The sequence below is a fragment of the Nicotiana tomentosiformis genome, chromosome 1, assembly GCF_000390325.3.
Source record: "Nicotiana tomentosiformis chromosome 1, ASM39032v3, whole genome shotgun sequence".
Taxonomy (NCBI): Eukaryota; Viridiplantae; Streptophyta; class Magnoliopsida; order Solanales; family Solanaceae; genus Nicotiana; species Nicotiana tomentosiformis.
In genome coordinates, this window is record NC_090812.1 from 92,478,243 (window position 1) to 92,504,921 (window position 26,679).

Sequence of the window (26,679 nt, forward strand, 5' to 3'; positions counted from 1 at the left end):
TTGATGAATAGTGTATTTCAGCCATATCTTGATTTATTTGTCATGGTAGTCATTGATGATATTCTAGTGTACTCACGTAGCCAGGAGGAGCATGCACAACACCTGGGTATTGTATTACAAAGCCTGGGAGAGGAAACTTTATGCCAAATTCTCTAAGTGTGAGTTCTGGCTTAGTTCGGTGGCATTCTTGGGACATATAGTGTCCAGTGAAGGTATTAAGATGGATCCGAAGAAAATAAAGATAGTTCAGAATTGACCCAGACCATCCTTAGTTATTGAGATTCGGAGTTTTCTCGGCTTGGCCGGTTATTATCGTCGTTTTGTGGAGGGTTTTTTGTCTATTGCATCTCCTATAACTAAATTGACCTAGAAAGGTGCTCCGTTCAGGTGGTCGGATGAATGTGAAGAAATCTTTCAGAAGCTCAAGACAGCTTTGACTACAACTCATGTATTGGTGTTGCCTACAGGTTCAGAGTTTTATACTGTGTATTGTGACGCATCGCAAATTGGTCTCGGCATAGTACTTATGCAAGACGGTAGGGTAATTGCCTATACGTCCAGACAGTTAAAGGTACATGAGAAGAATTATCCAGTCCACGATCTTGAGTTTGCAACTATTTTTCATGCCTTGAAAATTTGGCGGCATTACTTGTACGGTGTCCAGTGTGAGGTATGCACTGATCATCGGAGTCTATAACATTTATTTAAATAGAAGGATCTTAACTTGCGGCAGCGAAGGTGGTTGGAGTTGCTTAAGGATTATGATATCACCATTCTCTATCATCCCGGAAAGGCCAATGTGGTGGTCGATGCCTTGAGTCGTAAGGCAAAGAGTTTGGGCAGTTTAGCATACTTACCGGTAGCAAAGATGCCTTTAGCCTTGGAGGTTCGGGCCTTGGCTAATCAGTTTATTAGATTGGATATTTCCGAGCCGAATCGAGTTTTGGCCTATGTGATTTCTCGGTCTTCTTTATATGATCGCATCATAGAGCGTCAGTATGATGATCCACATCTGCTTGTTCTTAAGGACACGATTCAGCACAGTGATGCCAAGGAAGTCACTATTGGAGATGACAGTGTATTACAGATGCAGGGAGTGCTATGTGTGCCTAATGTAGGTGGTTTGCGTGAGCTGATCCTCAAGGAAGCTCACAGTTCGCGGTACTCTATTCATCTAGGCGTCGCAAAGATGTATCAGGATTCGAGACAGCACTATTGGTGGAGGCGAATGAAGAAAGATATAGTTGGGTTTGTATCTCGGTGTTTAAATTGTCAACAAGTAAAGTACGAGCATCAGAGATCGGGCGGATTGCTACAGAGACTTGAAATTCCAGAGTGGAAGTGGGAGCTTATTACCATGGACTTCGTAGTTGGACTCCCACAGACTTTGAGAAAGGTTGGTGTTGTTTGGGTGATAGTCGATCGGTTGACCAAATCTGCGCATTTTATTCCAGTCGGTACTAATTATTCTTCGGAGCGGTTGGCTGGGATTTATATTCGCGAGATTGTTCGTCTACACGGTGTGCCGGTGTCCATTATTTCAGATCGAGGTACGTATTTTACCTCGCAGTTTTGGAGGGCAGTGCAGTGAGAATTGGACACACAGGTTCAGTTGAGTACAAGATTTCACCCTCAGACGGACGGACAACCCGAGCGCACTATTCAGATATTGGAGGATATGCTACGCGTTTGTGTCATTGATTTTGGGGGTTCATGGGATCAATTTCTGCCACTCGCAGAGTTTGCTTACAATAATAGCTACCATTTAAGCATTCAGATGGTTCCGTATGAAGCTTTATATGGGAGACAGTGTCGGTCTCCGGTGGTTTGGTTTGAGCCAGGTGGGTTAGGCTATTGGGTACCGACTTGGTTCATGATGCTTTAGAGAAGGTCAAAGTGATTCAGGAACGGCTTCGCACGACACAATCTAGACAGAAGAGTTATGCCGACAGGAGGGTTCGTGATGTTGTTCACATGGTTGAGGAGAAGGTTCTACTCAAGATTTCACCCATGAAGGGTGTGTTGAGGTTCGGGAAAAAGGGCAAGTTGAGCCCTCGATATATTGGGCCTTTTGAGATACTTAAGAAAATTGGGGAGGTGGCTTATGAACTTGCTTTACCACCTAGTCTATCAAGTGTTCATCCAGTGTTCCATGTATCCATGCTCCGAAAGTATGTCGGGGATCCGTCTCACATTCTGGATTTCAGTACAGTACAGCTGGACGGTAATTTGACTTATGATGTGGAGCCGGTGGCTATTTTAGACCGGCAGGTTCGAAAGCTGAGGTCAAAGAATATAGCATCAGTGAAGGTGTAGTGGAGAAGCCAGCCAGTCGGAGAAGCTACTTGGGAGACTGAGCAGGAGATGCGGAACAAATATCCACACTTATTTGAGACTGCAGGTATTATTCTAAACCTGTTCGAGGACGAACGTTTGTTTAAGAAGGGGAGAATGTAATGACCCGACCAGTCATTTTGAATATTATAACCATGTTCCCCCATTTACTGCTTAATTTATATTTTGCAATTGATTTATGACTTATCGGGTTAGTTGGTTCGGGGCCGGAAGGAACTAAGAGTGAAATGAGACACTTTCTCATAATTGAAGATTTAAGTTAGAAAAGTGGACTAGATATGGACCTATGTGTAAACGACCTTGGATTTAAATTTTGATGATTCCAATAGCTCCGTATGGTGATTTTGGGCTTAGGAGCGTGTCCAGAATATTATTTGGAGGTCCGTAGAGGAATTAGGCTTGAAATGCCGAAAGTTTAATTTTTAAGAAGTTTTTTTTTTGGGGGGAGGGGGGGTGACTTTTTGATATCGGGGTCGAAATCCGATTCTGAAAATTAGAATACCTATGTTATGTTATTTATGACTTGTGTGCAAAATTTGAGGTCAATCGGACGTGATTTGATAGGTTACAGAGTTGTTTGTAGAAATTAGAAATTTCAAAGTTCATTAAGCTTAAATTGGGGTGTAATTCATGGTTTTAGCGTTGTTTTAGGTGATTTGAGGGTTCGACTAAGTTTGTATGATGTTTTAGAACTTGTTGATATATTTGGTTGAGGTCCCGAGGGGCTCGGTTGAGTTGGCCGTGCGGATCCTTATATTATACTATAGCACGTGAGTTGGCCATGCGGATCCAGATATTTATATTATGGCACGTGAGTTGTCCATGAAGATTATAACGCTTGGGCTGTAGGAGCCCCTCCGGAGTCTAGACACCCCCAGTGAGCGCAGGTACCCATTGAGAGTGAGTGATGAGGGCTGGGAGCCTAGTGAGTGATTATTGTCCTAAGATGTTGTACTTGATTTTTATTTGTTGTTGCACTTAGTTGCTATCTGTCATTGTTGTGAAATCTCTGAAAGATTGTTGATATACGGATTACATGAACATGAACTGTATAAAAATTAATTTGACATTAAACTACCAAATTTGATAGCGCCTATTCTTTGCTGGAATTACTGGAAATGAACCATAACTGTGTAGCTCGTTACTATCTTCAGTTCCTTATTTATTATTGTTACTTGCTGAGTTGGTTGTACTCGTACTATACCCTGCACTTCGTGTGCAGATCCATGTATTCCCGGACATAAATGGTGTTGATCCTTTCGAGCGGTTGATTTTCAGGAGATTTTGAGGTAGCTGCCGTGTTCCGCAGACCTTGTCTATCCTTCTCTATCTCTTTATTTACTGTATTTGGTCTCAGACTATTATGGACTATATTTTCCAGACTTGTATTCATATTAGATGCTCATGTACTCAGTGACACCGGGTTTTGGGGAGTGTTTGTATTGTATTTAAATATTATATTTTTAATTTTAAAGAGATATTTTGGTTTATTGAGATTATCGGCTTGCATAGTATCGAGATAGGCGCCATCACGACATGTTGGGATTTTGGGTCGTGACAGTTTCCCTTTGTCTTCTCTAGTTCGATAGTATTAGTGCTAGTATGGTACCCTTTTTTCTTAGTTTGCTATATTCACATGTGTTGTTCCGTTACTACTTGCCATCGATAATTCCATAGTTTGCTAGCAGTACTTCGTTCATATTCTTGTGTGCTACCTTGGATTTATTTCTCTAATTATACTGTCTTGCTATTATTTGTTATCGGTACCACTTTCATATTCTCTGTTGCTATCTTCGATTTAGTTTTCTAATTATTTGTCTTGCTATTATTTGATATCAGGGCTTCCTTCACCGTCTTTAGCTGAGGGTCTATCGGAAATAGCCTCCCTGCCCCCCTAAGGTAGGGGTAAGGTTGCGTACATCCTATCCTCCCAAGACTCCACTTGTGGAATTATACTAGGTGGTTGTTGTTGTTGTTTCTCAGGTGCTACTTAAAATAAAAATAATTAGACTCTAACTTAACAATGTTATGACGCTGTATTATAAGGATATTAAGCCCACATTTGGCCATAAATTTTGTCAAATTTTTTCCAATTTTTTTTGGCAAAACATGTTTGTTTATAGATATTTATCCATGTTTTGGCAAATTTTGAAAATAAATTTTCAAACTCCAAAACTAGCTCTAGACTTGTTTTTGGCCCAAAATATCAGAATTTGATTTTTTTTAACAATTTCAAAAATTATCCCAAACTTTTGAATTTTATAAAAAAACCACCATCTAGCATGACCCAACCAACCACCAACTAATTACTATTATTTTTTTGGACCGATGGATCTTGTAATATTATTACGATTTAACGAATTATAATGGCTATTAATTATGTTATTAGCAGTTGATATTAAAATATCAGGTTATAATTTTAGGATAGCGTATTATGTAGTTTATTATAAAAATTATAATTTTGTGCCGAACTTATTTACGTCCAGGACCAGGGTTTGTGATAATGATAATGAATGACATCGATGAAGGTTCTGCATATACAACATTGGCAAGTTTGTTTGTTTGGTATTGTTGGGTATTTTGATAGTTTTTAGAACTTATGGGTACAAGCCACATTTCGTGTTTTTTTAAAAATAAAATAAAATATGTTTTGGAAAATTATGTTCAAATATTTTTTATCTTCAAACCAAACTTCAGATTTTTTAATACAAATTTGGGAATCTATGGCCAAAGGCAAGCTAAGATATCATTTTACCTTTTTATTTTGGTCCAAAATAAGTGTCCTTTTACATAATCAAGAAGGAATTAATTTGTCTTTATTTACACATTCTAATGTGTTAAAGTAATAATTAATTAAAATTAATTTAATGAATACAATTTTTTTTTATAAAAATTTGTATTTTTTTAATAAGTATGTCAAAATAAAATAATCACTTATCGTGGAACGGAAGTAGCGACAAAAATCCATCATGATATCTGTTTAGACGACAATAACTTCTTAACTTTTGAGTTAAAACTTAATAAAATATCACATTTTTTCGAAAAGATTTCATGGGAAAACGCATCACATGTTCTTTTTCGGCAATCCAAATTATGCATGACGAATGGACGACCGCGATTGTTGATGAAAATTGTCCCAAAATCAAATACAGTACTCCTATTTTAAGACACACTTCAAATAGTGATAGAATTGAGTCTATTATTTTCTCACTTACCGTTATGGTAAGATTTAGCTATCAGAGGTGCACGTTAAAAGTTCAACAAAGTCGTCACAGATACCGACAACTCGAGCAGAAAAAAAGGAAAAAAGAAGAAATAAAAGAAAAAGTAGATAAAGAAAAATGGAAGTAAAGCTTTCAGTACTAGTACTAATTACAGAGTGAAGCCAACGACAAGTCCCCCCACCCCACCCCACTCCCCACCCACCCTAACGCATACGAGTGAGGATTTCTCCAGCTGGAGTTTAGCCCAAAAATGGTGAAAGACACCGCTAAATATGAAATTTATTCTTTGAAATTTTTTCTAGTTGGGTTTTTGCATCCTCATTCGATGGCTGATACATGTTTTTGCTCATAGTCTTGTTTCTTGTTATTTTAGTCTACTGCTTTTTTCGATCTAGACCGTTGGTTTTGTTCAATTTCATCAGATCCGAACGGTGTTCATTTCATTGGCCGTCAGGGATGTTGGACTTGGCAAAGCTACTGTTCTTTCCCCGTTGGGCTAGTGAGTTCTTCTACTTCCTTAGGTCTTAATCGTCTTTTAGTTTTTTCTTTTCCTTCTGATTTTTGCCAGTTGCTACTGCAGTAGTGTTCCATATAAATTGTGCAATGAGAACTGTTTACTGATGTCTTTTCATCGAATTTGCTGGTTTGATGCTAGTTTAGTTGATTAATTTAGGGTTAATTACTGAAATTTAAATCTCTGTCTGCAAATTTGGGAAGTATTAAAATTGCTGCTCGAAGCTTGGGGAAAAAATGATATCCTGCTTTATTTTTTTTTGTTGCTGAAACTAGTTATTGCCTTATTGACATCTAATATTTCTTATTTGAGTCTTGAGCTGGCAATGAAGAGTAGCATTCTATTTCTAGAAGAGTTTGAGTTATATAGATCATATCAGGTCACCCAAAATATTAACTGATAAGCCTCCTTAAAATGTGGGATTTGTAATCGTGAAAAATGAGAAATTAAATGCTAAAAAAGAAAAATCTCAATTGATTTGTATGTGTGTGTGTTTCATGTGCAAAAAGAAATTACCCGTACATATAAATCTGCGTGCGGTTCCTTTTTATCCCTATTGTATTTAGTTTGAGTGACAATCAATTCTAGACGGATTTGAAGGAAAAGCAGTAGCAGGTCATAGTTTGATCTGCTTGTACTTAGTAGCTGTATGATGTAAATTGGATAACATATACAAAGTGAATACATTGATAGCATTTCTCAACTCCTCACAGGCATAGGTTCAATAACTGGACAGTATATAATTTTTTGTGCGCTCCAGAATCATCTTAGTGTTAATTTTCAACGTTAATGAACTACTTAATTGTAGAAGGAAAAAAGTCACGCGAAATTAGTTACTTCTCAATTTCAAAACAGTGCTTCCTCTTAGAATTTTTTTCTTTTGAGAAAGGTAACAATTTCCTCTTAGAATTGAAGGTTTGTTAAATAGTGTGCTTCTTTTGAAAAAACTAGGACATTGTCACATTTTCCTTCCTGATTGTGAACAAACAGAAGTACTTAGGCATATGTATTTGTAGACTTATCTGGAACCTCAAATGGATTGTGCTAGATATTACCCTTCATTTAGGCTTCCTAGCAGTAATTTTCTTCAATCAATACTCGTGCATCACAGACACACTTAGTTGGGCAGCTCCATCTGTCACATTTGCCATAATCTCTTTCTTTTTTTGTTGAGTATATTTGTGGCGGCCGTTATTTTTCTTGCTTTTAGATGCAAACTCTTAAAGTGAGAATGGAGTAATGTATTGTGACCAACTTGAAAATTTGTATCCCTGATCGATGTTACTTTGTTGTATTAATGCTATTTTTGTTGCAATATGTGCTTGGCTGCTCGTTATTCAGTTTCTAATTTATTGTTAATATGAATTTCAGAGGTATCAGAGAGGGGGCAATCTTTGACGCTGAAGCATTTAACCATCTTATTTTATCTCATGTGCGTAACAAATGCGGAGTTGCCTGATAAGCCATTTGAACAACAGCCCATCTCTCCGGTCAACAAACCTGTTGAAGCAACTGGCTTACCTGATCTGCCCCTGCCGGCGAGTGTACCTGCATTTCATAGGCAACTTAGCAAACATTTTCCTTCTGGTGCACCACGGCTTTGGCTAGCTCCAGCCCAGCCTCCTGATTATGGTCCTTTAGTAACTGCTGCACACCCTCCTTCCAGTTCGCGCTTGTCCAAGCCATCAATGAAGAAAAGTGGATTGGTGCCTCCTAGTATTGGCCTTGCACCTCCCCGTTCGGCAGAGATTGCTCCAACCCAATCCAGTCCTAGTACTCTACCCGCTGGTTTGGCTCAGCCACCACTTTCTCCTCACACTTCCAGTAAGAATCTTTCTGTTTAATGAATTAAAACCGAAGACCTGCTGGCCTAGCGTATATATGTCCTATTTCTTCCATTCCCACAAAAAAAGACAAAATAGGGAGAAACCGGTTGTACTATAGCAGAAAATGAGAGTCATAATTTTGGGGTTATGCATTATATTTATTGGGAAACAAGGTTTCATAAGCAAAAACTATATAAAAAGTATCATAAACCATTTGTTTTAAAAATTAAGAGCCTGGTTGGATTTGGCTTTGGAATTGGTTTTGGATGTATAGGTTTTAGGTTTGGTTTCTGGAAACAACTGTCAGCGATTGGATTTAGGTTCTGGAAGAATTGGTTTTGAAAAGTGATTGTGTTTGAATCTCTCAAGAGGGAATTTTACACTTTCGTATGGTTAGAAATTACTAATACAAATCGACTACATATCATAAATTGCTGCAAACTTACTTCCCAGTAGCCGAAAAATCATAGAACATTACTTTCTCTCTTTATATGGATCCAACAGAGGGAACACCAAAAAAGTGAGGGGGAGGGGGATACGGGCCATAAATCTGAAAAGAGTTCCATGCCGAAATGCAAGGATCTAAATGAAAAGTTTAATGTTGAGAAAACAGAACTCACTGTTGGTTTTGTTTGCAAAAGTTGATTTCCAGAATCGACGCTGATTTCCAAATTTGTTTTATACCCTAAGAACTCTAGTATTTGGTTTCCAAAATCAGTCCTATCGGTTTTGAAACCAAACACCGGTTAAAAATACCAAAAATTATGTTAAATGGTCAAAAGAAACAAGCTGATTCCCCAAGTTACATAAATAAGGATAAAGGGAGAGTGATATTTCAAATATATTCCCATTGGTACGGCTTATAGGACACGTTTAAACACCGACTCATTAACGAACTATCCTTTGGTGTGGATAAGTGCAAAACATATGTAAGAATCACATCCTATCTCTTTATACGTATCAGTGAAGGTATTCATTCTTTGCCATCCCCCTTGGAAGATATATCTCAATATTTATGCGCATCTTTTTTCTTTCCCATTTTGGCAGACTGTTGTGAACCAGATATGGTGCTCAAACGAGGAAGCCAGGACTGCCAGTGTGTTTACCCATTAAAGATCGACCTTCTCCTCTTGAATGTCTCATCAAATCCAAATTGGAAACTGTTTCTGAATGAATTTGCTTCACAATTAAGTTTGAAGGTTTCTCAAATTGAGCTAATTAACTTTTACTTGGTGGATCTATCAAAGCTAAATATATCCATGGATATCACACCAGATAAGGGAATTAGCGTATCATCTGCTGAAGCCTTTGCAATAAACTCTTCGTTATCAATGCATAAGATCCATCTAGATCCAGCACTAGTGGGTGGATATCAATTGCTCAACATTACCTGGTTTAAGCCACCAGTTTCAGCACAAGGTACTTGCTTCTAGTTATATTTCACACCTGATGTGCAGATAATTTCTTCTAGCACATGCTGCTGAATATTTCGGAGAGTGTGTTTGGGGGGGGGGGGGGGGATTGTTATTAACCCCTCAATTCCGCAGGTCTTTTCATATTTGTTGAGCAACTTTTCTTTGATATGCAGCTCCTCGTTCTGCTATGTCACCCGTTGAAGCAGCTCCGCAGCTGCCTTCAGCTCCTGCAGTAACAGCGTCTTCGAACAAAAGGAGACATCCAAGTTTAATTCTTATTGTTGGGATTGTTGCTGGCATCTTAATCATCACTATCATATCAACACTCTTTATTTGTTTCTGTGGATCTAATCAAAGACAGAAGAAAAGACCCCTCAAAGAAACTGGTAAGTGACTGTATGTTTCATGGACTAATCAAATTATCCTGGATTTGGATCGTCTTCTTTTTAAAGTTCCACCCACGTAGGAACAGAAATTTGGATTGGTGAACAGAAGAAACAACAAGGATGGAAAAGGCTCTCTCTTGTTAACTTGAACTAGTGTTACTTGAGTAGTAGAAGCTTGATCCATAACTCTAACAAACTACTTACTTCTGGTCAAATAAGGCAAAAAGCAAAAAGTCTGCAGAAGCTTCCGTTGATCTTTTGTTCGGAAGTAATGTTAAAATGAAGTTTTCTCCCTATCTGCGAAACTTTGGTTTGCATCTGACATCTTGAGCTCTCATAATTTCCTGTATGAGCTACTTAAAATGGTTATTATACTTAAAAACTGGTGGTTTAAACCCCCAATGCTATACTTGAGCTACCAGTTCCCTTTGAACCAAAATTATTCTAGAATTCCGTGAAGCTATTTTTCTGCTAACTAGAAATATTTTTATCGGTTCTTTAAATGCACGATGTTGAAACTATAAATGGAGATGTTTTTGTTTGTACTTGCTGCACCACCTAAGTCTCTTACTTTATAAAAATTCACTTGTATTTTGATTTCTTGATAGCAAAACCGATACGTACGGACGCTGTTCCAGCTGAGGGATCATTTCCCCATCCAACTAGTACACGGTTCCTTCCATATGAAGAACTGAAAGAAGCTACAAATAACTTTGCACCATCTAGTATACTTGGAGAGGGCGGCTTTGGCAGAGTTTTCAAGGGTGTGCTGAGTGATGGTACTGCTGTTGCAATAAAAAGACTTACTAGTGGAGGCCAACAAGGAGGTAAAGAGTTTCTAGTTGAGGTTGAGATGCTTAGTAGGCTGCATCACCGTAATCTGGTGAAACTTATTGGTTACTATAGCAGTCGTGAGTCCTCACAGAACCTACTGTGTTATGAGCTTGTTCCAAATGGGAGTTTGGAGGCTTGGCTTCATGGTAAGTTTTTTTGTGACTTTATCCTTTGTCAACTTCGCAACTAAATAGCTACAATATCTGCTTTGCTATTTTAGTTTGTAATTTGCTTATCTGGTAAGAAGTCACGTAAAGGAAGGGTAACTCCAACTATCAACATATTCAGCTTTCCTTGTATGGCCTGTCTATTGGAGATGAATATGAACTCTCACATATGTTTTGAAAGTCATTACAATGGTTCTGAGCTATTCTACCATTACCCTAAAACTTGGAGTGGATATTTAGATTCTATAACAGGTGTTGAGTATGTAGAGATCCTTCAAGTCTCATTGCTATTCTCGTGAAAAAATGAATTTGCGTGTCTTGGGCCCAGGAAAAGAAATCAAGCCTGCTCCTGAGGAGGTGTTATTTAGAAGTTTAAGTGAACTGTTAAAAGTGTCCTCTTGCTAACAGTTGAAGTTTCTAGACAAGGTGGTCGCACAAATCAGCGTTGTGACCTATTCAACTTATCAAGGAGTTTAACAATTGCTCTCTTGCTGCAGGCCCTTTAGGATTAAACTGCCCACTGGATTGGGACACAAGAATGAAAATTGCGCTTGATGCAGCGAGAGGACTTGCATACTTGCACGAAGATTCCCAACCGTGTGTTATCCATAGAGATTTTAAGGCATCAAATATATTGCTTGAGAACAACTTTAATGCTAAAGTTGCTGATTTTGGCCTTGCAAAACAGGCCCCGGAAGGCCAGGCGAATTACCTCTCGACTCGTGTTATGGGCACATTTGGGTTAGTGTTTCTTCGTTAACACATGCTTCTCTAAGATATAACATTGACTAATTTTGAAGCACTGTGTTGTGCAGGTATGTCGCCCCTGAATATGCCATGACTGGGCACCTACTGGTAAAAAGTGATGTGTACAGCTATGGGGTTGTACTCCTTGAATTGTTAACAGGAAAGAAGCCTGTAGATATGTCACAACTATCTGGACATGAAAATCTTGTTACTTGGGTAAGTGTTACGTTGTTGGTACTTTCTTATACTATTTCATCGTTTACTTCAGATCATACAAGTGTAGTTGCGCACTTTTTTTTTTTATTGGTAATAGATAGTTGTTGCGCACTTACTGATCTTCAGAATTCATGTCTCCAATTTTTTCCCTTTTGGTACTTCACAAAATTAGAAGCTTATTGTGTTGTCATTGGACTCTCTTTGAAAAGGCTGTAAAAAGAAAGGGCTGTATTTTGTTTTCAGGCCAGACCAATACTTAGAGACAAGGATCGTTTGGAAGAACTTGCTGATCTAAGGCTTGAGGGTAAGTATCCAAAGGAGGATTTTGTGCGGGTTTGCACAATTGCAGCGGCTTGTGTTGCTCCGGAAGCTAGCCAACGGCCTACGATGGGAGAAGTGGTTCAGTCTCTCAAAATGGTTCAGCGGGTAACTGAGTACCAGGATACTAATATAAATTCAGGCACTCGACCTAACATAAGGCAGTCATGTACAACATTTGAATCAGATGGTACCTCGTCTATGTTTTCTTCTGGTCCTTACTCTGGTTTGAGTGTGTTCGAGAATGATGTATCTCGGGCAACTGTATTCTCAGAAGATCTTCATGAAGGAAGATGAACATTATTGGGAAGGCCTTCCAATGCTTCAAACACTCCGATCTTCGATCGTAATGCAGCAGAACGGGAGAATTTGAAGTGGGTTGGCAGAAGTGAGACTCTGCACAGTGGATCTGGCAATGCTTTGGAAAATCTATTGGTTTGCTTCATCCCCTGTAGAGAGCCCATTGTTCAATTTTTACTGTATGGCCATTCTCTACTTGTTGGATGAGAGCCTGTATATATGTATCGGTTGATATTTGATGGCAGTGGTTCATTTGAAGTGGGATGAAAGTTGAATTTCTTTTTTCTTAAGTTTCTTTATCTGTGTGAGATGCCCCTTGTGTAAATTCCTCTTTATCCTCAAATTTTATAACTTCTAAGGACTCTTATCACTTATGATGGATTCTCCTTAAAATATCCTGGATTACAAAGCAAAACTTAACTGGATAAAGAATTGTTTAGGGTGTCAGTGAGAAGTAGAAAGAGTATTTTGAGATTGTAAAAATAGTGGTACAGTACCTTGAGTTTGTAAAACTATGAGCACTTCTTATTTCATGGAATAATATGTTTTTTGAAGTGCTACCAAAGTGTCTTTAAAGTATTTTCAGTTGATGCAACTTTTGCTACTACAGGAGCTTTGAAGCTGTTTTAGCTTTAATATTAGGAGATAGGATCACCTAGTATTAGGCCGTTTCAGTAGACGATTCTATTAACTGATGAAAGTTTAATACTTTCCTTAGATGATATTACTATTTAAGTAATGATGTGATAACCTACATTATTATTATTATACAGATTAAAGAGGAAGTCCCAAAAACTCCGAAAGATCCTGATAATAAACAAATTATGTTAAACAACTCCATTCAATCTGAAAAAATTTACTGTAATATTTTAGTACTTAATTCCTAGGGAATTCATTACTATATGTCATCAAAGCCACCTTGGGATAGAAGTCAAAGTCTTTTTTTTTTTTTTTTAATTAGCTGACTATTTAAGTCTCTTTTGACTCTATAGAAATTTTGTTACTAGGTACGTCATATCCATATTGATAAATAAGATAACAATTGAAATTTATTAAAAAAATATGATTTAGTATATTTAAACAAGACTGATCATAATTTAATTTAATCAATATTTTTAATATTGACCGCGTAGCGCGCATGTACCAATATTAGTTTATTGAAAATGTTAGACCCGGCAAATGGTTCTGTATTCAGCTCGATTCACTTGCATTTTAGCTTTGTTCAGCTCGGCTCGTTTGAAAAAGAAATTTAGGCTCGGATCATCTCAGTTTGATTTGATTCAACTCCAATCTTAGTTCGGCTCGATTCAACTCGACTGGACAACCTAGGAGAGGTGTAAAACTTTGAAGCTTATAAGATAGTCAACACGTGCGTTATGTAGAGGTAGTGCTAACATGAGCCGAAACAGCATACCGTCCTAAAATGCGCACGTTTTGAAGCACAAAGACGTCGTATAACTATAACCATGTATAAAAGACGAGGGAAATAAAAGAGGAAAATCGAGTCGGATCGGATTGCTGAGGCAAAAAGAAAGAAAGGGGCAGTCCAACAAAACAAATTACAGGGGTGTGAGGGAGAGACAGTGTGGGTGTGGGTGTGCGTGTTTGGGGGTGGGTGGTGTTTGAGGGGGTGGGTGGTGTTGGTGAGTAAGAATAGGAAAGGGAGAAAATGGAGAAGATATTGAGAGTCTTCTTTGGCTCTAACGACACCCTTCACTTCTCTAACCCTAATTATAATACTTTACCCAAAACCCATCATCTCTTTCTTATTCTCTCTTTTTCATCAACTCTTTTCCTCCCTCTTCTCAATTATATATTATCTTTATCTTTCCTCTTTGTTAATTCACTCTTTTTGTTTCTTCTTTTCTGCGAACTTAGGGCGGATGCTTTTCAATTTTGTGCCATTCACAAGGTATTTGCTTCTGTCCTCTTTTGGTTCATGGATATGTGCTGTGTACTCTTTTGCTGGGGCGTGTAATGGACTTTGCCTGTATTTGTTTGATGTTTTTATAAATGGGTCTGCTGTATTTTGTAAGGTCGATGTCAATTGCGTAACTTGAATGTAATTCGTTGCTTCATCTTATTGGGTAATCCAGTTACTGCCAAGTTTTGGGCAAAATTTAGGGCCATTAGTTCAAAAAACTATCAACTAACTCAGTTTTAAATTTGTTGGTATTGGCTATATGAATCATCTAAAGAGGCGGATCCAAGACTTGAACTTTATTGGTTCTGTATTTTAGGACACGACCTCAAGTGTTAGTATTTGGATTTTGAATTTCATTTTTGTGCATATTTAGTGGTTTGTGGGTTCTTAGGTACCCATATCTTAAAGCCTACATCCGTCCTTGATCCTTTGCATCTTTTTTTGGCTCTATTCAACTACTTTTTTATTTAGAGGATTCAAGTAATTTGACTATTTTAAGATGACAGTTAATATACCGCAACTCTCATTTATTCGTGCTTGGGATCAGCTATGCTTTGCATATAGGCGGAATTACTAAAGCGGTTAACTCTTTCTTAAAAAATCCTAAGCCATCTTGTTGATATATTGTCTTTGCACATAGGCAGTGTTTGTTTAAGGCCATTAATACATTCCTCAAAGCTCTATGTGCCATTATATTGATACTTGCATTTTATTGAGGAAGTTGTGGATATTCAAATTGATTTCATTATCATGTTTCTTAGTTAGCTATACTTTATCGATATGATAGTTTTCCTTACCCTTTTGTTTGTTGGGTTCATGTATACTGCATGTATGGGTGTTGCATCCCCTGGATACATTAAATTAAATGCTGAATGAACTTCTTGTTAATCGTTTTTATTTATTGATGTTTCTCTACATGAATGAATTAGCAAATAAAGGATATGTCTTTGAATGCATGCAGTTGCCAGTTTGGTGCAGCAATTACCAAACTCATTTAGCAACTGTCGTCTTTTTGCCGTGATTAGTACACGTGTTGCTGGTGGGACCTACTCTTTATGTATGTCATGGATGAATCTGGTGGCACTCGATTTGAAGGGATCAATGCTACTGTTAGAAAGAAAAGAAGCCACATGTTGCGGCGACCTAGACCAGAGATACTGGTTTTTCATGAAAGCCGTGATCAGTCACCCTTAACACTAGTTTCAGATGATGTTGGTAGGGTTTCCAGTGATGAGAACACTGGTGATGCCGATGCTGGACGGAAAATGTTCAACCTTAATCATTGCATGTCTAGAGGCTCTGCTTCGAGAGTGGATGAGGACTACACTGTTAAGAAGAATAAGGATACCGGATCTAGCTTGTTATACAGTAATGGAGGTCCAGGAGATGATACATATTCCCGGAAGGGCTCCTCTCTTAGGAAATCAGGAACTGTTCAGGATGGCGTTTGCAATGATAACAAGCTGAAAAAGGTTAAGCTGAAAGTTGGGGGTGTGACGCGCACCATTCAAACCAAAACCGATTCTCATGGTGCATATGGTGGTGGTTTGTCTACTAAAAGTGCTCGAGCCTTAGGTGCCTCGCTGCCACGGCAGAAACTTGCCCAGCAGGTTTATTACATGCTTCTTCTCAAGCAGTTAATTATTTGGATTATCTAAACCCACTTGAATTTTTAATTGTGCTTTGAACGTAGTCTCCCTCATAATTATGGTTGGTTTGATCATTTGGAAAAGAAGGTGAGCCGCATAACATTTTTAAGTTTCGCTGCTATACTCGCTCCTGTCTAACTTCTCAAAACAGGGAAAGAAAAACATGTAGATAGATGTTGTTGCGTTATTATAGGTTTATTAGGGAACAAAACAGTGAGGTGCATAAGAATCAAATGTTTCAAGGATGAGTTAACAACTACGTAATAGCTTTCCCCTAAAGTATTAGCAAGAAAATCTGGTTGTTCACTTCATGGAAAACCAGAGGGTTTAGGTTACCCCTTACCTTATGTTGGATACAGTTTTGGAAAACTAATGCCAAACTTTTGAAGATGCAAATCGTGATTAATCTGAAGCCGGTTTACCGGAGAAAGAAATCTATTTTATTGCTTGTAAATCTTTGGCATTTATTTTTGGTCAGATTATCATTGTAATATACTCTCAATGCTGTCCAATTAACCTTTTCCTCTATATTTTAGGACACTTCGAGTGAAGACGGTCTTTCGGAAAAGAAAAGTGGGTCGCAAGGAAATTTGTGGAGAGATTCACCAAGAGGCACTTTTGATGCTGGCAAAGACAATATGGGGAAGACACCAATGACAAATGCCTTCGAAAAAAGAGGTGACAAGTCAGATCCAACTCGTAAGAGTAAGAGGGCGCCGAAAAGGCGTGTCTCGGAGGGGTTTGATGAGGATGACGATGATGATGAAATTCGATACTTGGAGAAGCTTAAAACCTCAAAGTTTGCAGGATATAAAGATTTTGAGGAGGAATTGACCAAGAAAAGAAGTTTTTCCCGTGTTTCAAAGGTTTGTAAGTATGAAAAGGATGAAAATGTGGGAAGTTCAAGGAAAGATGTAAGGAAGAAATCAGAAGAAGGTCCTGAGGACACTGATTATGAGGTGGAAGAGCTCCTGTCTGATGGTGAGCCTGAAGGAAGTAAGAAGCAGAAACAAAGGAAGGAATCCTCAGATTCACCAATTGAAACGATGAGAGGAGAAATGACTCTTACAACACGTCAACGAGCTCTCCTATCTAGCAAAGATTCTACTGCTTCTTCTGTGAGTCAAATTGAGTTCCCTGATGGTTTACCACCGGCGCCACCTCGAAGTAATAGACTGTAGTTACGTATATGTTCCACTCTTATTTCTTTGCTCTAGAACGTTTTCTGATTAACAGATTTGTCTTGCCATCTTTGCTTTTTGACAGAGCAAAAGGAAAAGCTCACAGATGTTGAGCAGCAACTGAAGAAAGCGGAGGCTGCTCAGAAACGTAGAATGCAAAATGAGAAGGCTGCGCGTGAATCAGAGGTTTGCCCTTGTTCCTTTTTCCTTCTTACTGTATGTGTGCTCTTCTAAGGTCATATGATGATGAAGTGAGCATAACTGTTTGGAATTTTCAGGCTGAGGCAATTAGGAAAATTCTAGGTCAAGATTCAAATAGGAAGAAGCGAGAAGATAAAATAAAGAAGCGGCAGGAAGAGTTGGCACAGGTAACCTGCTTGTTGATAGGTAGATTGCTTTTCATAGCGATGTTATGAAGCTGACAATTAATTGACGTTCTATCTGGCAGGAGAAGGCTGCCAAAGAGCAGATGCTTGCGAAAAGCACTATCAGAGTGGTTATGGGCCCTACTGGGACTGTTGTGACATTTCCTGAAGATATGGGTTTACCTCATTTTTTTGACTCTAAACCTTGCAGGTAAGGGTTTTTACATCCCACCTTTTTCTTGTCCTCTGTGGAATTGGAGACAGGAGGTGGAACCTGGATATCTTGGATTGCTACATGAATGAAGTGCTATAAAGTTGATAAAGGTTTTGATTGTGTTTTTATTGCCAATTGCAGTTACCCTCCTCCTCGTGAGCAATGTGCTGGGCCTTCCTGTATGAATCCGTACAAGTACCGTGATTCTAAGACAAATCTTCCTCTTTGCAGTCTCCAGTGCTACAAGGCAATTCATGAAAACACAGGCTTGAAAGCCTGCTAAAAATTGTTAACATATGCTCTTGCATATTGTGTAGATTCAAGCAAGGATAATGAGGATATCTTTTCCATATATAGGAATCAGGACCAGCTATATCTGGGAACAAATTGTGTACATGATTTTTTGTTGCCTCATAAATGTATGCCACCCTGCCCCTAGTCCATTTGTCATTCCTCCTTTTCTATTTGTTTTTCCCTATTTGTATATTTTTCTAATCATTGGTCAACCTCATTGCTGCATAGTCATGCCATTTTTGGTGATTGTTGCCTTTTCTTTAGGAGTAAATTATTTGGGGAATGTCAAATTTTATCTTGTGTTTTTCTGTTGGAAGTTTTTTCAAAGGATTTGTTCACTACTTCAGCAGAAAGTGTATCTGTCTGAACCTCTGATAAAAGCTTATCCCAACCCTCTAAAATGTGAATCACTGAATGACTTCTAGTAATTAGTTAGACCTCAATAGTTCTACTGTGTGATGCTATTAAATGTTTTTGGAGTGAGAGTAAGTGTTTAAGAGGAGAGCAGATATCAGCAAGAATTGTTGCTTTACAATTAAAAAGAAAGAGCTATTCCTTCTTCTTGGTTGCTATTTACACTTGTAGTTTGTGAAATTCTTTATCAGTCAGAAACAATTTAAACCTAATTACTCTTTGTAAGCTTCGTGCTAACACTTTTTTCAGATATTCTCCCTTTTAAGTTGTAAGTACGCTTTCTCTAGAGAAAAAACTCACAGCTCGTAGCCGAGGCAACTTGTTACTTGTAAGCAACAAATACCTAAGTAGACTAATTGATTCAAGGCCAAATAATTCGTATACTGCTATTGAATGTAGTCATATACTGTCACTGTATGTGAAAAAGGTACTTCCATTAGCAGACAATATCCTCTATGGCCCATTAGCGCTGTGTCTCGTGGATCGTTCACAATTGGAATTTTCATTGGTATCTAAACCTTTTAGCAATGCAGATTCCAGCATAAGAACCGATACCTATTTTAAACCATTACTATAATGCAGCAAAATGCCAAAGAACCAACATCTGCAGGGCACGCATCTATTTGCCTATTATAATATAATATATTTCTTATTCCATGAAAAAAGTGTCTACCTTTGGACATTATCCTCGTGTCTGCTATTGCTCGCAAATATGTGCAAAAGAAGACACTAGTCACTAGTGTGTGGTGCTGTGGTCCCAAAAGAAACTAAATGTGCAAAGTATCATATATGTCCCTCCGGTACCCAAGGGTGCATCCTAAAAAGTAATGAAGTGAAAACTATAGAAATCAGAGTTTTAATTTCAACTTAGACAAAAAAAAAACGATAATAATTTTTTCTAAACTCTGACGGACAGAGTTATCCATTGCATGTGCTGAATAAGGTAAAATGAAATAATTGAGGGCAAGTTTGGCACAAATACCGCCATTATAAAAAGGGTATAATATGTCCCCGGTATCCAGTTTTAAGGATATGACGAGAAGTTTATAAATGTTTTGAGTTGTTCACTCATGATCTTAAAATTTCAAGTTGGATGTTTGATTCTATCAGCATAGCATCAGAATAAACAAATATTCTGAGTTCGAAATTTACTAGTATTATTATATATCAACAAAAATATTTTCGCGCACAGAAAAAGAAAATCAGGTTAACACAAAGTGTTGCAAACTTAAAACGAAAAAAAAGAGAAAAATGAAAGTGTCCATCCTATTATAAAAAACAAAGCAGCGAGCTTCCTTTACATGGCTACAAATGAAATACTATTTGAGTCTCCTTCTGATGATATCATACTTACAATGTGCCAAATGAAATGATTTGACCTCAGGCATTGAGAAGAAATTCACAAACTTAAGATATCACTACTACCTGTCAATAACCTATCTGAACTGTGATCTCCGCATTTTTACTAAGAGGGATCTACAAGGATTGTCTCTTCAAAAATGCCTGCAAAGGAAGTAAAAGATGGAGGTAGTTGTAACTCTCCTAGTTCATCATAAAAGTCATTTTCTTCTGACAATTCTGATTTTGGAAACTTCATTAGCTGAGGGTAAGAAAGGGGCAGAAAATCATCATATGAAATTGTTCCCAAGAATTTATCAGTGAATTGATTCTCTTCTTGCTGGACATGTATGCCTTGGGAAATGCTGGTAGTACTATTAAATGGGGATTTGCTGTAATGGAAGCTTTGTGAGTCATCATCATTGTCTTCGAGGGACATGTGTCGATCCGTTATTGGTTCTTGATCTTGCTGTAGAGTCATGGCAGTATCTTGTGTAACAGGATCAGTGTCTTTGTTAGGGAAATTTGGACCTGGATGATTATGGGTGGATGTGTATGTAATGATGAACAAGGATGAATCTGTGCTGGACCTTTCTACTTGTTTTTTAGCTGAACAACCCTTTGAGCTGCTGCATTTGTAGTAACCCCTGTATCCAAAATGATCACTGCATTTTTAGTGAATTCTTCACACGTAAGTAAGGATCTCAAAAGCATAGGCAACTAAAAACACTCCAAGATATGCACACAGGGAATCAAGGCAGGGTACATATGATCAATAGCAGTAGTGAAGTCAGAATTTTCATTATGGGACAATAACAATAACCCAGTAATAATCTCACTAATGGGGTATGGGGAGGGTAGAATGTATACAGGCCTTACCTCTACCCCGAAAGAATAGAAAAGCTGTTTCCGGGAGATCCTCGGCGAGACAAAGAATTTTCATTAACGGAGTCAAAATATAAAAAAATAAACTCAGGAAGCAGTCAAGTTGAGTCAATATATATTATAGATACATAAAAAAAGATTTGACACCCCTTGAATACATATAGCTCCGTCATTGATCAGGGACGGGGCAGAGGGGTGCAAGGGGTCGGAATCATCACAGCCATTCTGAACTCATCAACTATATATCGGGGATTACCTCCGCATGCACACTAGAGACTTAGCCCTGACATAAACATGGGCAGATGCAACACAAATTCAACAGGTTCAACTAAACTCAATATATTTTTACATTGGAATATAAAAATATTGAATTCATCAAGAATTCAACAGATTCTGCAATCTATATCTGGGATTACAGTGTATTTACTAATATATATATTATATATATATATATATATATATATATATATATATATATATAAGTATTTAGTTTTAAACCCAAAGTTGCAAATGCCCAATGATTCAACTAATGAGAATATAAATATTGAACTTATCAAGTTTAAATTTTAGATAAACACTGAAAAATGGAAGCTTTAACAAAAGAACAGTTAACAGATTTAGAAGGGGAAAAAAATAATAAATGCACCTGGGATAAGGGGATCCTTTGATGGGTTTCTGTCCATATTTTCTCCAGCTCCAACAATCTGAAGGAGCCCCTTCATTCTTCTGCTTTATAGCATTTGCTTCCATTTGCACTGTGATCACAACTTTCTGAGTCATCTTCCTAACATGAGCACATTCACAGCTGTTAGGAAAGAAAAAAGAATAGAGTCTCCTTTTATGTTTACATACATAATTTCTCTAAAGTCAGGTAACACAAATATGTGTTCTAATTTAAAGCCTTATGAATTGAAAGTGAACTGAATCACCTCTTTTTGGGGGCAACAAACTCTGGTTCAAGCAGTCTTGAAGTTTTAGACTCTGATTTTGGTGGCCTACTTTTACCCATGACTAAATGATCTTCCTTCTGCTTTCTTGTTTTCTGTTTTTGGGATTAAAAAACTTCCTTTTTCCTTCACAGGATAAACAAGGGGACAGTTAAGGCGAAGGAAATGGAGCTGCAGTGAGAACAATAACAAGGGAAGTAATGGAATAGATATTAGGGAAATCTCCAATTGATTAGGAGAGAGAGAGAGAATGAGAAAAAGAAGCAAAGGGATGAACTAGAGAGATGACAAAACTACACGTTATACAAGTTGTTTTCACCCCATCTTTATCACTCATTAATTATAGAGCTACAACTCCACTCAACTATAACTGTGCCAATATGGAATATTGATTCATTTTCACCCTCCCCACTATCCTCTTTAATCATAAAACTACTCTATATTTGCTCCTTTTATCTAGAACTAGAATACGAATATAATATGACGGCTCAATTTTTTTTTTCATATTTACTTTTTTTTTTTTTTGAAGTATAACATATTTATCATAATTAATTTTATCTTTTATAAAAAAAAAATACAATTATTTCATATTTGAATAGTTCTTTTATCTAGGGAGAAAATTTTTGGACTTCAATAAATTGAGAATTCTTATACTCATTTAACAACATTCACAATGTAGGCTTAAGGCATTTAAGAGTCTTATTTAAGGGAGAAAATTTGTAAGACAAGTGTTAACCTGACACTTGTGTGTGCCTTTTTGTAAGATCGTTCTCTTGATATTAGGTCAATTGTTAAATATTTATATATCTTTTGGTATATTAACACCTGATTATTTCGATCGTAACACATTTATCACTCGGGACAGAAAGATTTTCGGTTTTGACGCTCGAACCTTTTTCGGTTTGTGAAGCTCGAACCTTAATTAAAAATAAAGATATCTCGTCAACAAATCAAGATTACTTTGCCTGTGTGGATATATTATATTAAATCTGAAAATAATCAATATTTGATGTTTAGTATTTTAGAAAAGAAGTAATTGAAAGTTAACATCTCATGCATTCGTTGGGAACTCCAAAATCTCTGAATTGAGGTGCAAATCCTTGATAGAGTCGCCATCGCCCATCAGCCCAATGCCCAACCAGTGGCGGCTTTGCTGTTTTTAATTTTGTGGTGCCACAAATTCCAAACTCCTTTATGGTAGTTTTACTTTTCTCGTAAAACTAATAATTCTCTAAATCTAAGTCTATCTAGACCCGCACAGGCACAGCTCTTCCAAATATAGGGGGAGAGGTTTGGGGACCCTACGTATTAGCACTTTTTGATAAAAAATACTTTTTTAAATAAGTTGATTTTAGAAGCCGGACCAAACGAGTTATTAGAACTTGTTCTTGCAATAGATAGCCACTTTTAAGTTAAAGAATGTAACTCCAAACATGATTGCAGTATTAATGTAAATGATTTAACTTATATATATTGACAATATAATTTTTTTTACGTATTTATGTATATTTATCCGTCAAAGAAAGTTATTTTACTGTATTTTTAGATCAATCATATTTGATTACTATAGACATTTTAGGTTATCTTAATCTCATAGCATAAAAATGATACACTTTCGATGTACAAAAATTAAGCTCCGGGGTCGTTTGGTTGCTGGTTGGGTTGTTCATAAAAAACCGAAAAATCGAACCAAACCGAAAACCGAACCAAACCGACTAAAAAAACCGATACTTTTTAGATTTGGTTTGGTTTTGGTTTTAAATTTTAAAAACCGATCAAATTTGGTTTGGTTTTGGTTTTTAATAAAAAAATAACCGAAAAAATCGAACCAAACCGACTATAAAAGTAGCTATATAAATTTATTATTACACCCATATATATGTATATTTTTATATAAAGTTTCTGAAATTTATATATAAATAAAGTTTATGAAATTTTATGGTACATATTAGTCATTTGTATTTTTGGTCTAGTTCTTTGCTATTATAATAATCTAATTCTTTGTCTTCTAGTTTGATTGGTAGTTTTCTTTTGCTAAGTACAAGAATTTATTTCATGTTAAAAATAATTAATTTTTAATTGAGTACTTAAATTATTCATCACTATTTGAGTCAATTATCATCAATATATCTTGGTAAATGATAGATTTTCCAAAGAGCAATTAGTTTGATAGTGTTACGTTAAAAATGTAGTCGCCGAAATATGTGTTTGGTAGTGTATGTCTCATATTTAAGAAAAAACCGATAAATAATCGAAAAAATGAAAAATCGACAAAAATCGAATCGATAAAAAACCGACTTAATTGGTTTGGTTTGATTCCAATATTTGAAAAATCGACTTACTTGGTTTGGTTTCTTTTTAGGGAAAAATCGACCCAAACCGAATCATGAACACCCCTAGTTGCTGGTTAGAGTTATGCTGATATTAGTAATGTAGGACTTAGTTATGCAGGGATTAATTATTTTGTTATGCATGATTTAATTATGAAGGAATTAATTATGTAAGGATTATTAAAGCAAAGATTAGTAATTTATGAATTTGTAATGTAGAGATTATTTTTTGTTAAATATCTACTTTATTTTAATTATACAATGTGTAATTTAAGATATATATGAGGATTTTTTAGTCATTTGATTGTTTAATCCATGTATTACTAATATATGTATTAGTTATTCCATATTCTACCTTGCATAAATAATACATAAATTTGTTGCATAACTTATCCATGTATTACTTATAACCCAATAGAAAAAACAATCAAACATAATACTCCTAATAGTTATACTGACTTTTGTGCAAAGTAACTAAAGGCTACTAAATATGGTATTAATTATGTTACTCCTAATATATAAATAATTTACCGTGTAACTAGCTACCAAACGACCCCGTATTTCTCTGAACCAAGCAAAAAGATGCCAAAGCAATATATAGACACACAGCGCATAGCACCAATTACTACTTTGCAAGGGGGATAAGTGTTAAGAGTAATGGATTTAACTTAATTATATTAGATACCCCATAGCATAAAGAATTAACTTTTTTCCCACCTTTATTTGGTAGTATAATTTTTTCTCTTTTCAAGGCTACAACTACTACTTTTTGAATTTTTCTTTTTAACTGTCAATGTAATTTAAACCCTTCTTAATAGTCAGCTTTTACAAAACATTTTGCTATTATTGGTGCCTTTGCACCTGTAGTCTCCACGAAAGATATGGGGAGTGCCTAGCTGCTAGCTAACTTGACTAAGCAGTAAATAAGGTGACATTTTTCTAGACACCAGAATATGCCTAATTCTCATTACAAAAACACTTTAGGATTCATTAACCAAATATTCATATCCTTGGTGTTTGGAGTACTTGAGGTTTTTCGTAATGTATACGGTCGAAGCCGAGCTCGACTTCAACTTGCTAGATTGGGTTTGGAACATGGTGATCACGGACCGAAGATCGACCCCGAGTCTCACTGAGCTAGAACCCGAGGTCGGAAAACCTGCCTTCGAGAAAAATTGAGTCCGGTGTCGGCCTTAGCCTCGAACGAGCTCGAGGATTACTAACCGAAGACCGAAATATCCGCGACCGGACGGATATTACGGCGAGAATCTCGGCACGTATCAGCAAGGAACCAGTAATCAACAAATCAAGAGATTTTTACCTTATATAGAAATGTACCTAGAATATGACTCCTCTATTATATAAAGGGGGTCTGATAATTCATTAAAAATACCGTAACACGTATCACAAAATAATATTTTTAGTTCTCATTATCTTATTATTCTGTTCTGGCATCGATAAAAGTATTTCTGACTCGAGCGTGACTAACCTTCAAGGCTAAGATTGTTCAACTTGTGTGGTTTGCATTTATTTTTGCATTGCTTATTTCAATATTAATCTGATTTCTCGTTTTGTATCAAGTTAAATCACGTATCCTTAAAACTACGTACAAATTCAATTGTTATCCAATTTTGAAGGTAAACAGTTTGGCGCCCACCGTGGGGCTAAGGATAATAGTGGTTATTTGATACGAATCTCCATAACACATACTACTTTACTCTTGCTCTTTGAAGTGTCTTTGATTCCAGGCTAGAATAAAAAATGTCGAACTCTCAATCAGCACCCCTGCATGTTGACAACGAGTCCGGTCATCAAGGTGAAAATAACAACATAGCGCCCGGAAACGAGGTACCACCTGCTGATCCCATTAGAATTCTGATCGCAGACCCGATTGATGCTAACTCACATGTGGCTATCGATGCAAACTTGCCTACCGACCCCGAAAATAGCGTTCGCGGTGGAGCCCGATCGGCAACTCGAAACATACAAAATGTTGAAGAAGACGGGATTAGTCTATGGTTGATCTTCGAAATGTTGCAGGCTCAATAGGTGTCAATAGCTCAATTACAGAACCAAAGCCGTGCACCGAGCAGGGTTGAGCCCTATCTACCCCGGGAAGTCACCCATAGGGATGAACCGGTCATAGAAAGGTCAAATAAACATGAATCGGGGACTAACTCCAAGATTATAAAAATGCTCGAGGAGCTGACAAAGAGGATAGAAGCAGGGGAGAAGAAAATCGAAGCTAACGACAAAAAGGTGGAGACCTACAACTCCAGGGTAGACCAAATCCCAGGAGCACCTCCCATATTGAAAGGACTGGATTCCAGGAAGTTCGTGCAAAAACCTTTTTCTCCGAGCACGGCTCCGAAGCCAATCCCTAAAAAATTCCGTATGCCTGAAATACCTAAGTATAACAGAACGACCGACCCAAACGAGCATGTGACCTCTTATACATGTGCCATCAAAAGGAACGACTTGGAGGACGACGAGATCGAGTCTGTTCTGCTGAAAAAATTAGGGGAGACACTGTCAAAGGGAGCTATGATATGGTATCACAATTTACCTCCTAATTTTGTTGACTCATTTGTTATGCTTAAAGACTCTTTCGTAAAAGCACATGCTAGTGCCATCAAGGTCGAGACTAGGAAATCAGACCTGTTCAAAGTCAAACAGAGGGATAACGAGATGCTTAGGGAATTCGTGTCCCGGTTTCAAATGGAACGAATGGATCTGCCGCCGGTCGCTGATGATTAGGTTGTTCAAGATTTCACTCAGGGACTCAATATTCGAAACTCGGTGTCTTCAAAGCAGCTGAAGCAGAACCTGATAGAAT

General features: G+C 37.2%; 3 protein-coding genes across 6 annotated transcripts; 2 read left to right on the forward strand and 1 right to left on the reverse strand.

Annotated features, from left to right (window-relative positions):
- The first annotated feature begins 5,748 nt into the window (after positions 1-5,748).
- LOC104119180 (proline-rich receptor-like protein kinase PERK15) lies at positions 5,749-12,592 on the forward strand. Its single transcript, XM_009630612.4, has 8 exons — positions 5,749-6,078; positions 7,465-7,917; positions 8,967-9,338; positions 9,508-9,720; positions 10,329-10,700; positions 11,219-11,462; positions 11,537-11,684; positions 11,928-12,592. The coding sequence occupies exons 1-8, from the start codon at positions 5,916-5,918 to the stop codon at positions 12,297-12,299; spliced, it is 2,337 nt and encodes a 778-aa protein (XP_009628907.1). The 5' UTR covers positions 5,749-5,915; the 3' UTR covers positions 12,300-12,592.
- Positions 12,593-13,863: 1,271 nt separating this feature from the next.
- LOC104119181 (uncharacterized) lies at positions 13,864-18,085 on the forward strand. Of its 2 annotated transcripts, none has more exons than XM_009630613.4 (7): positions 13,864-14,214; positions 15,188-15,836; positions 16,412-17,042; positions 17,142-17,242; positions 17,335-17,424; positions 17,505-17,632; positions 17,777-18,085. In XM_009630613.4, exons 2-7 carry the CDS (start codon positions 15,282-15,284, stop codon positions 17,916-17,918), a joined length of 1,647 nt encoding a protein of 548 aa, XP_009628908.1. In that variant the 5' UTR covers positions 13,864-14,214; positions 15,188-15,281; the 3' UTR covers positions 17,919-18,085. The 2 variants fall into 2 exon arrangements, with proteins under 2 accessions (XP_009628908.1, XP_070043812.1); XM_070187711.1 differs by having other exon boundaries at positions 17,505-17,598; positions 17,746-18,085.
- Positions 18,086-19,589: 1,504 nt separating this feature from the next.
- LOC104119182 (probable WRKY transcription factor 35) lies at positions 19,590-21,849 on the reverse strand. Of its 3 annotated transcripts, none has more exons than XM_009630616.4 (3): positions 21,496-21,849; positions 21,213-21,346; positions 19,590-20,346 (listed from the first exon to the last, which is right to left on the reverse strand). In XM_009630616.4, the coding sequence occupies exons 2-3, from the start codon at positions 21,344-21,346 to the stop codon at positions 19,809-19,811; spliced, it is 672 nt and encodes a 223-aa protein (XP_009628911.1). In that variant the 5' UTR covers positions 21,496-21,849; the 3' UTR covers positions 19,590-19,808. The 3 variants fall into 3 exon arrangements, with proteins under 3 accessions (XP_009628911.1, XP_009628909.1, XP_009628910.1); XM_009630614.4 differs by having other exon boundaries at positions 21,213-21,350; positions 21,496-21,835; XM_009630615.4 differs by having other exon boundaries at positions 19,590-20,328; positions 21,213-21,350; positions 21,496-21,824.
- Positions 21,850-26,679: the final 4,830 nt, after the last annotated feature.

What these genes read in the sequence shown, in the direction of transcription:
- LOC104119180 (XM_009630612.4), top strand. Translation starts at nt 5,916, where the DNA reads ATGTTTTTGCTCATAGTCTTGTTTCTTGTTATTTTAGTCTACTGCTTT. An exon ending in ACTTTCTCCTCACACTTCCA is followed by an intron (nt 7,918 to 8,966) that starts GTAAGAATCTTT and finishes CCATTTTGGCAG; the next exon opens with ACTGTTGTGAACCAGATATG. An exon ending in AAGACCCCTCAAAGAAACTG is followed by an intron (nt 9,721 to 10,328) that starts GTAAGTGACTGT and finishes ATTTCTTGATAG; the next exon opens with CAAAACCGATACGTACGGAC.
- LOC104119181 (XM_009630613.4), top strand. Translation starts at nt 15,282, where the DNA reads ATGTATGTCATGGATGAATCTGGTGGCACTCGATTTGAAGGGATCAAT. An exon ending in ACCACCGGCGCCACCTCGAA is followed by an intron (nt 17,043 to 17,141) that starts GTAATAGACTGT and finishes GCTTTTTGACAG; the next exon opens with AGCAAAAGGAAAAGCTCACA. An exon ending in GGCAGGAAGAGTTGGCACAG is followed by an intron (nt 17,425 to 17,504) that starts GTAACCTGCTTG and finishes TCTATCTGGCAG; the next exon opens with GAGAAGGCTGCCAAAGAGCA.
- LOC104119182 (XM_009630614.4), bottom strand. Translation starts at nt 21,575, where the DNA reads ATGGGTAAAAGTAGGCCACCAAAATCAGAGTCTAAAACTTCAAGACTG. An exon ending in TTTGTTGCCCCCAAAAAGAG is followed by an intron (nt 21,351 to 21,495) that starts GTGATTCAGTTC and finishes TGCTCATGTTAG; the next exon opens with GAAGATGACTCAGAAAGTTG. An exon ending in AAAGGATCCCCTTATCCCAG is followed by an intron (nt 20,347 to 21,212) that starts GTGCATTTATTA and finishes CTAAAAATGCAG; the next exon opens with TGATCATTTTGGATACAGGG.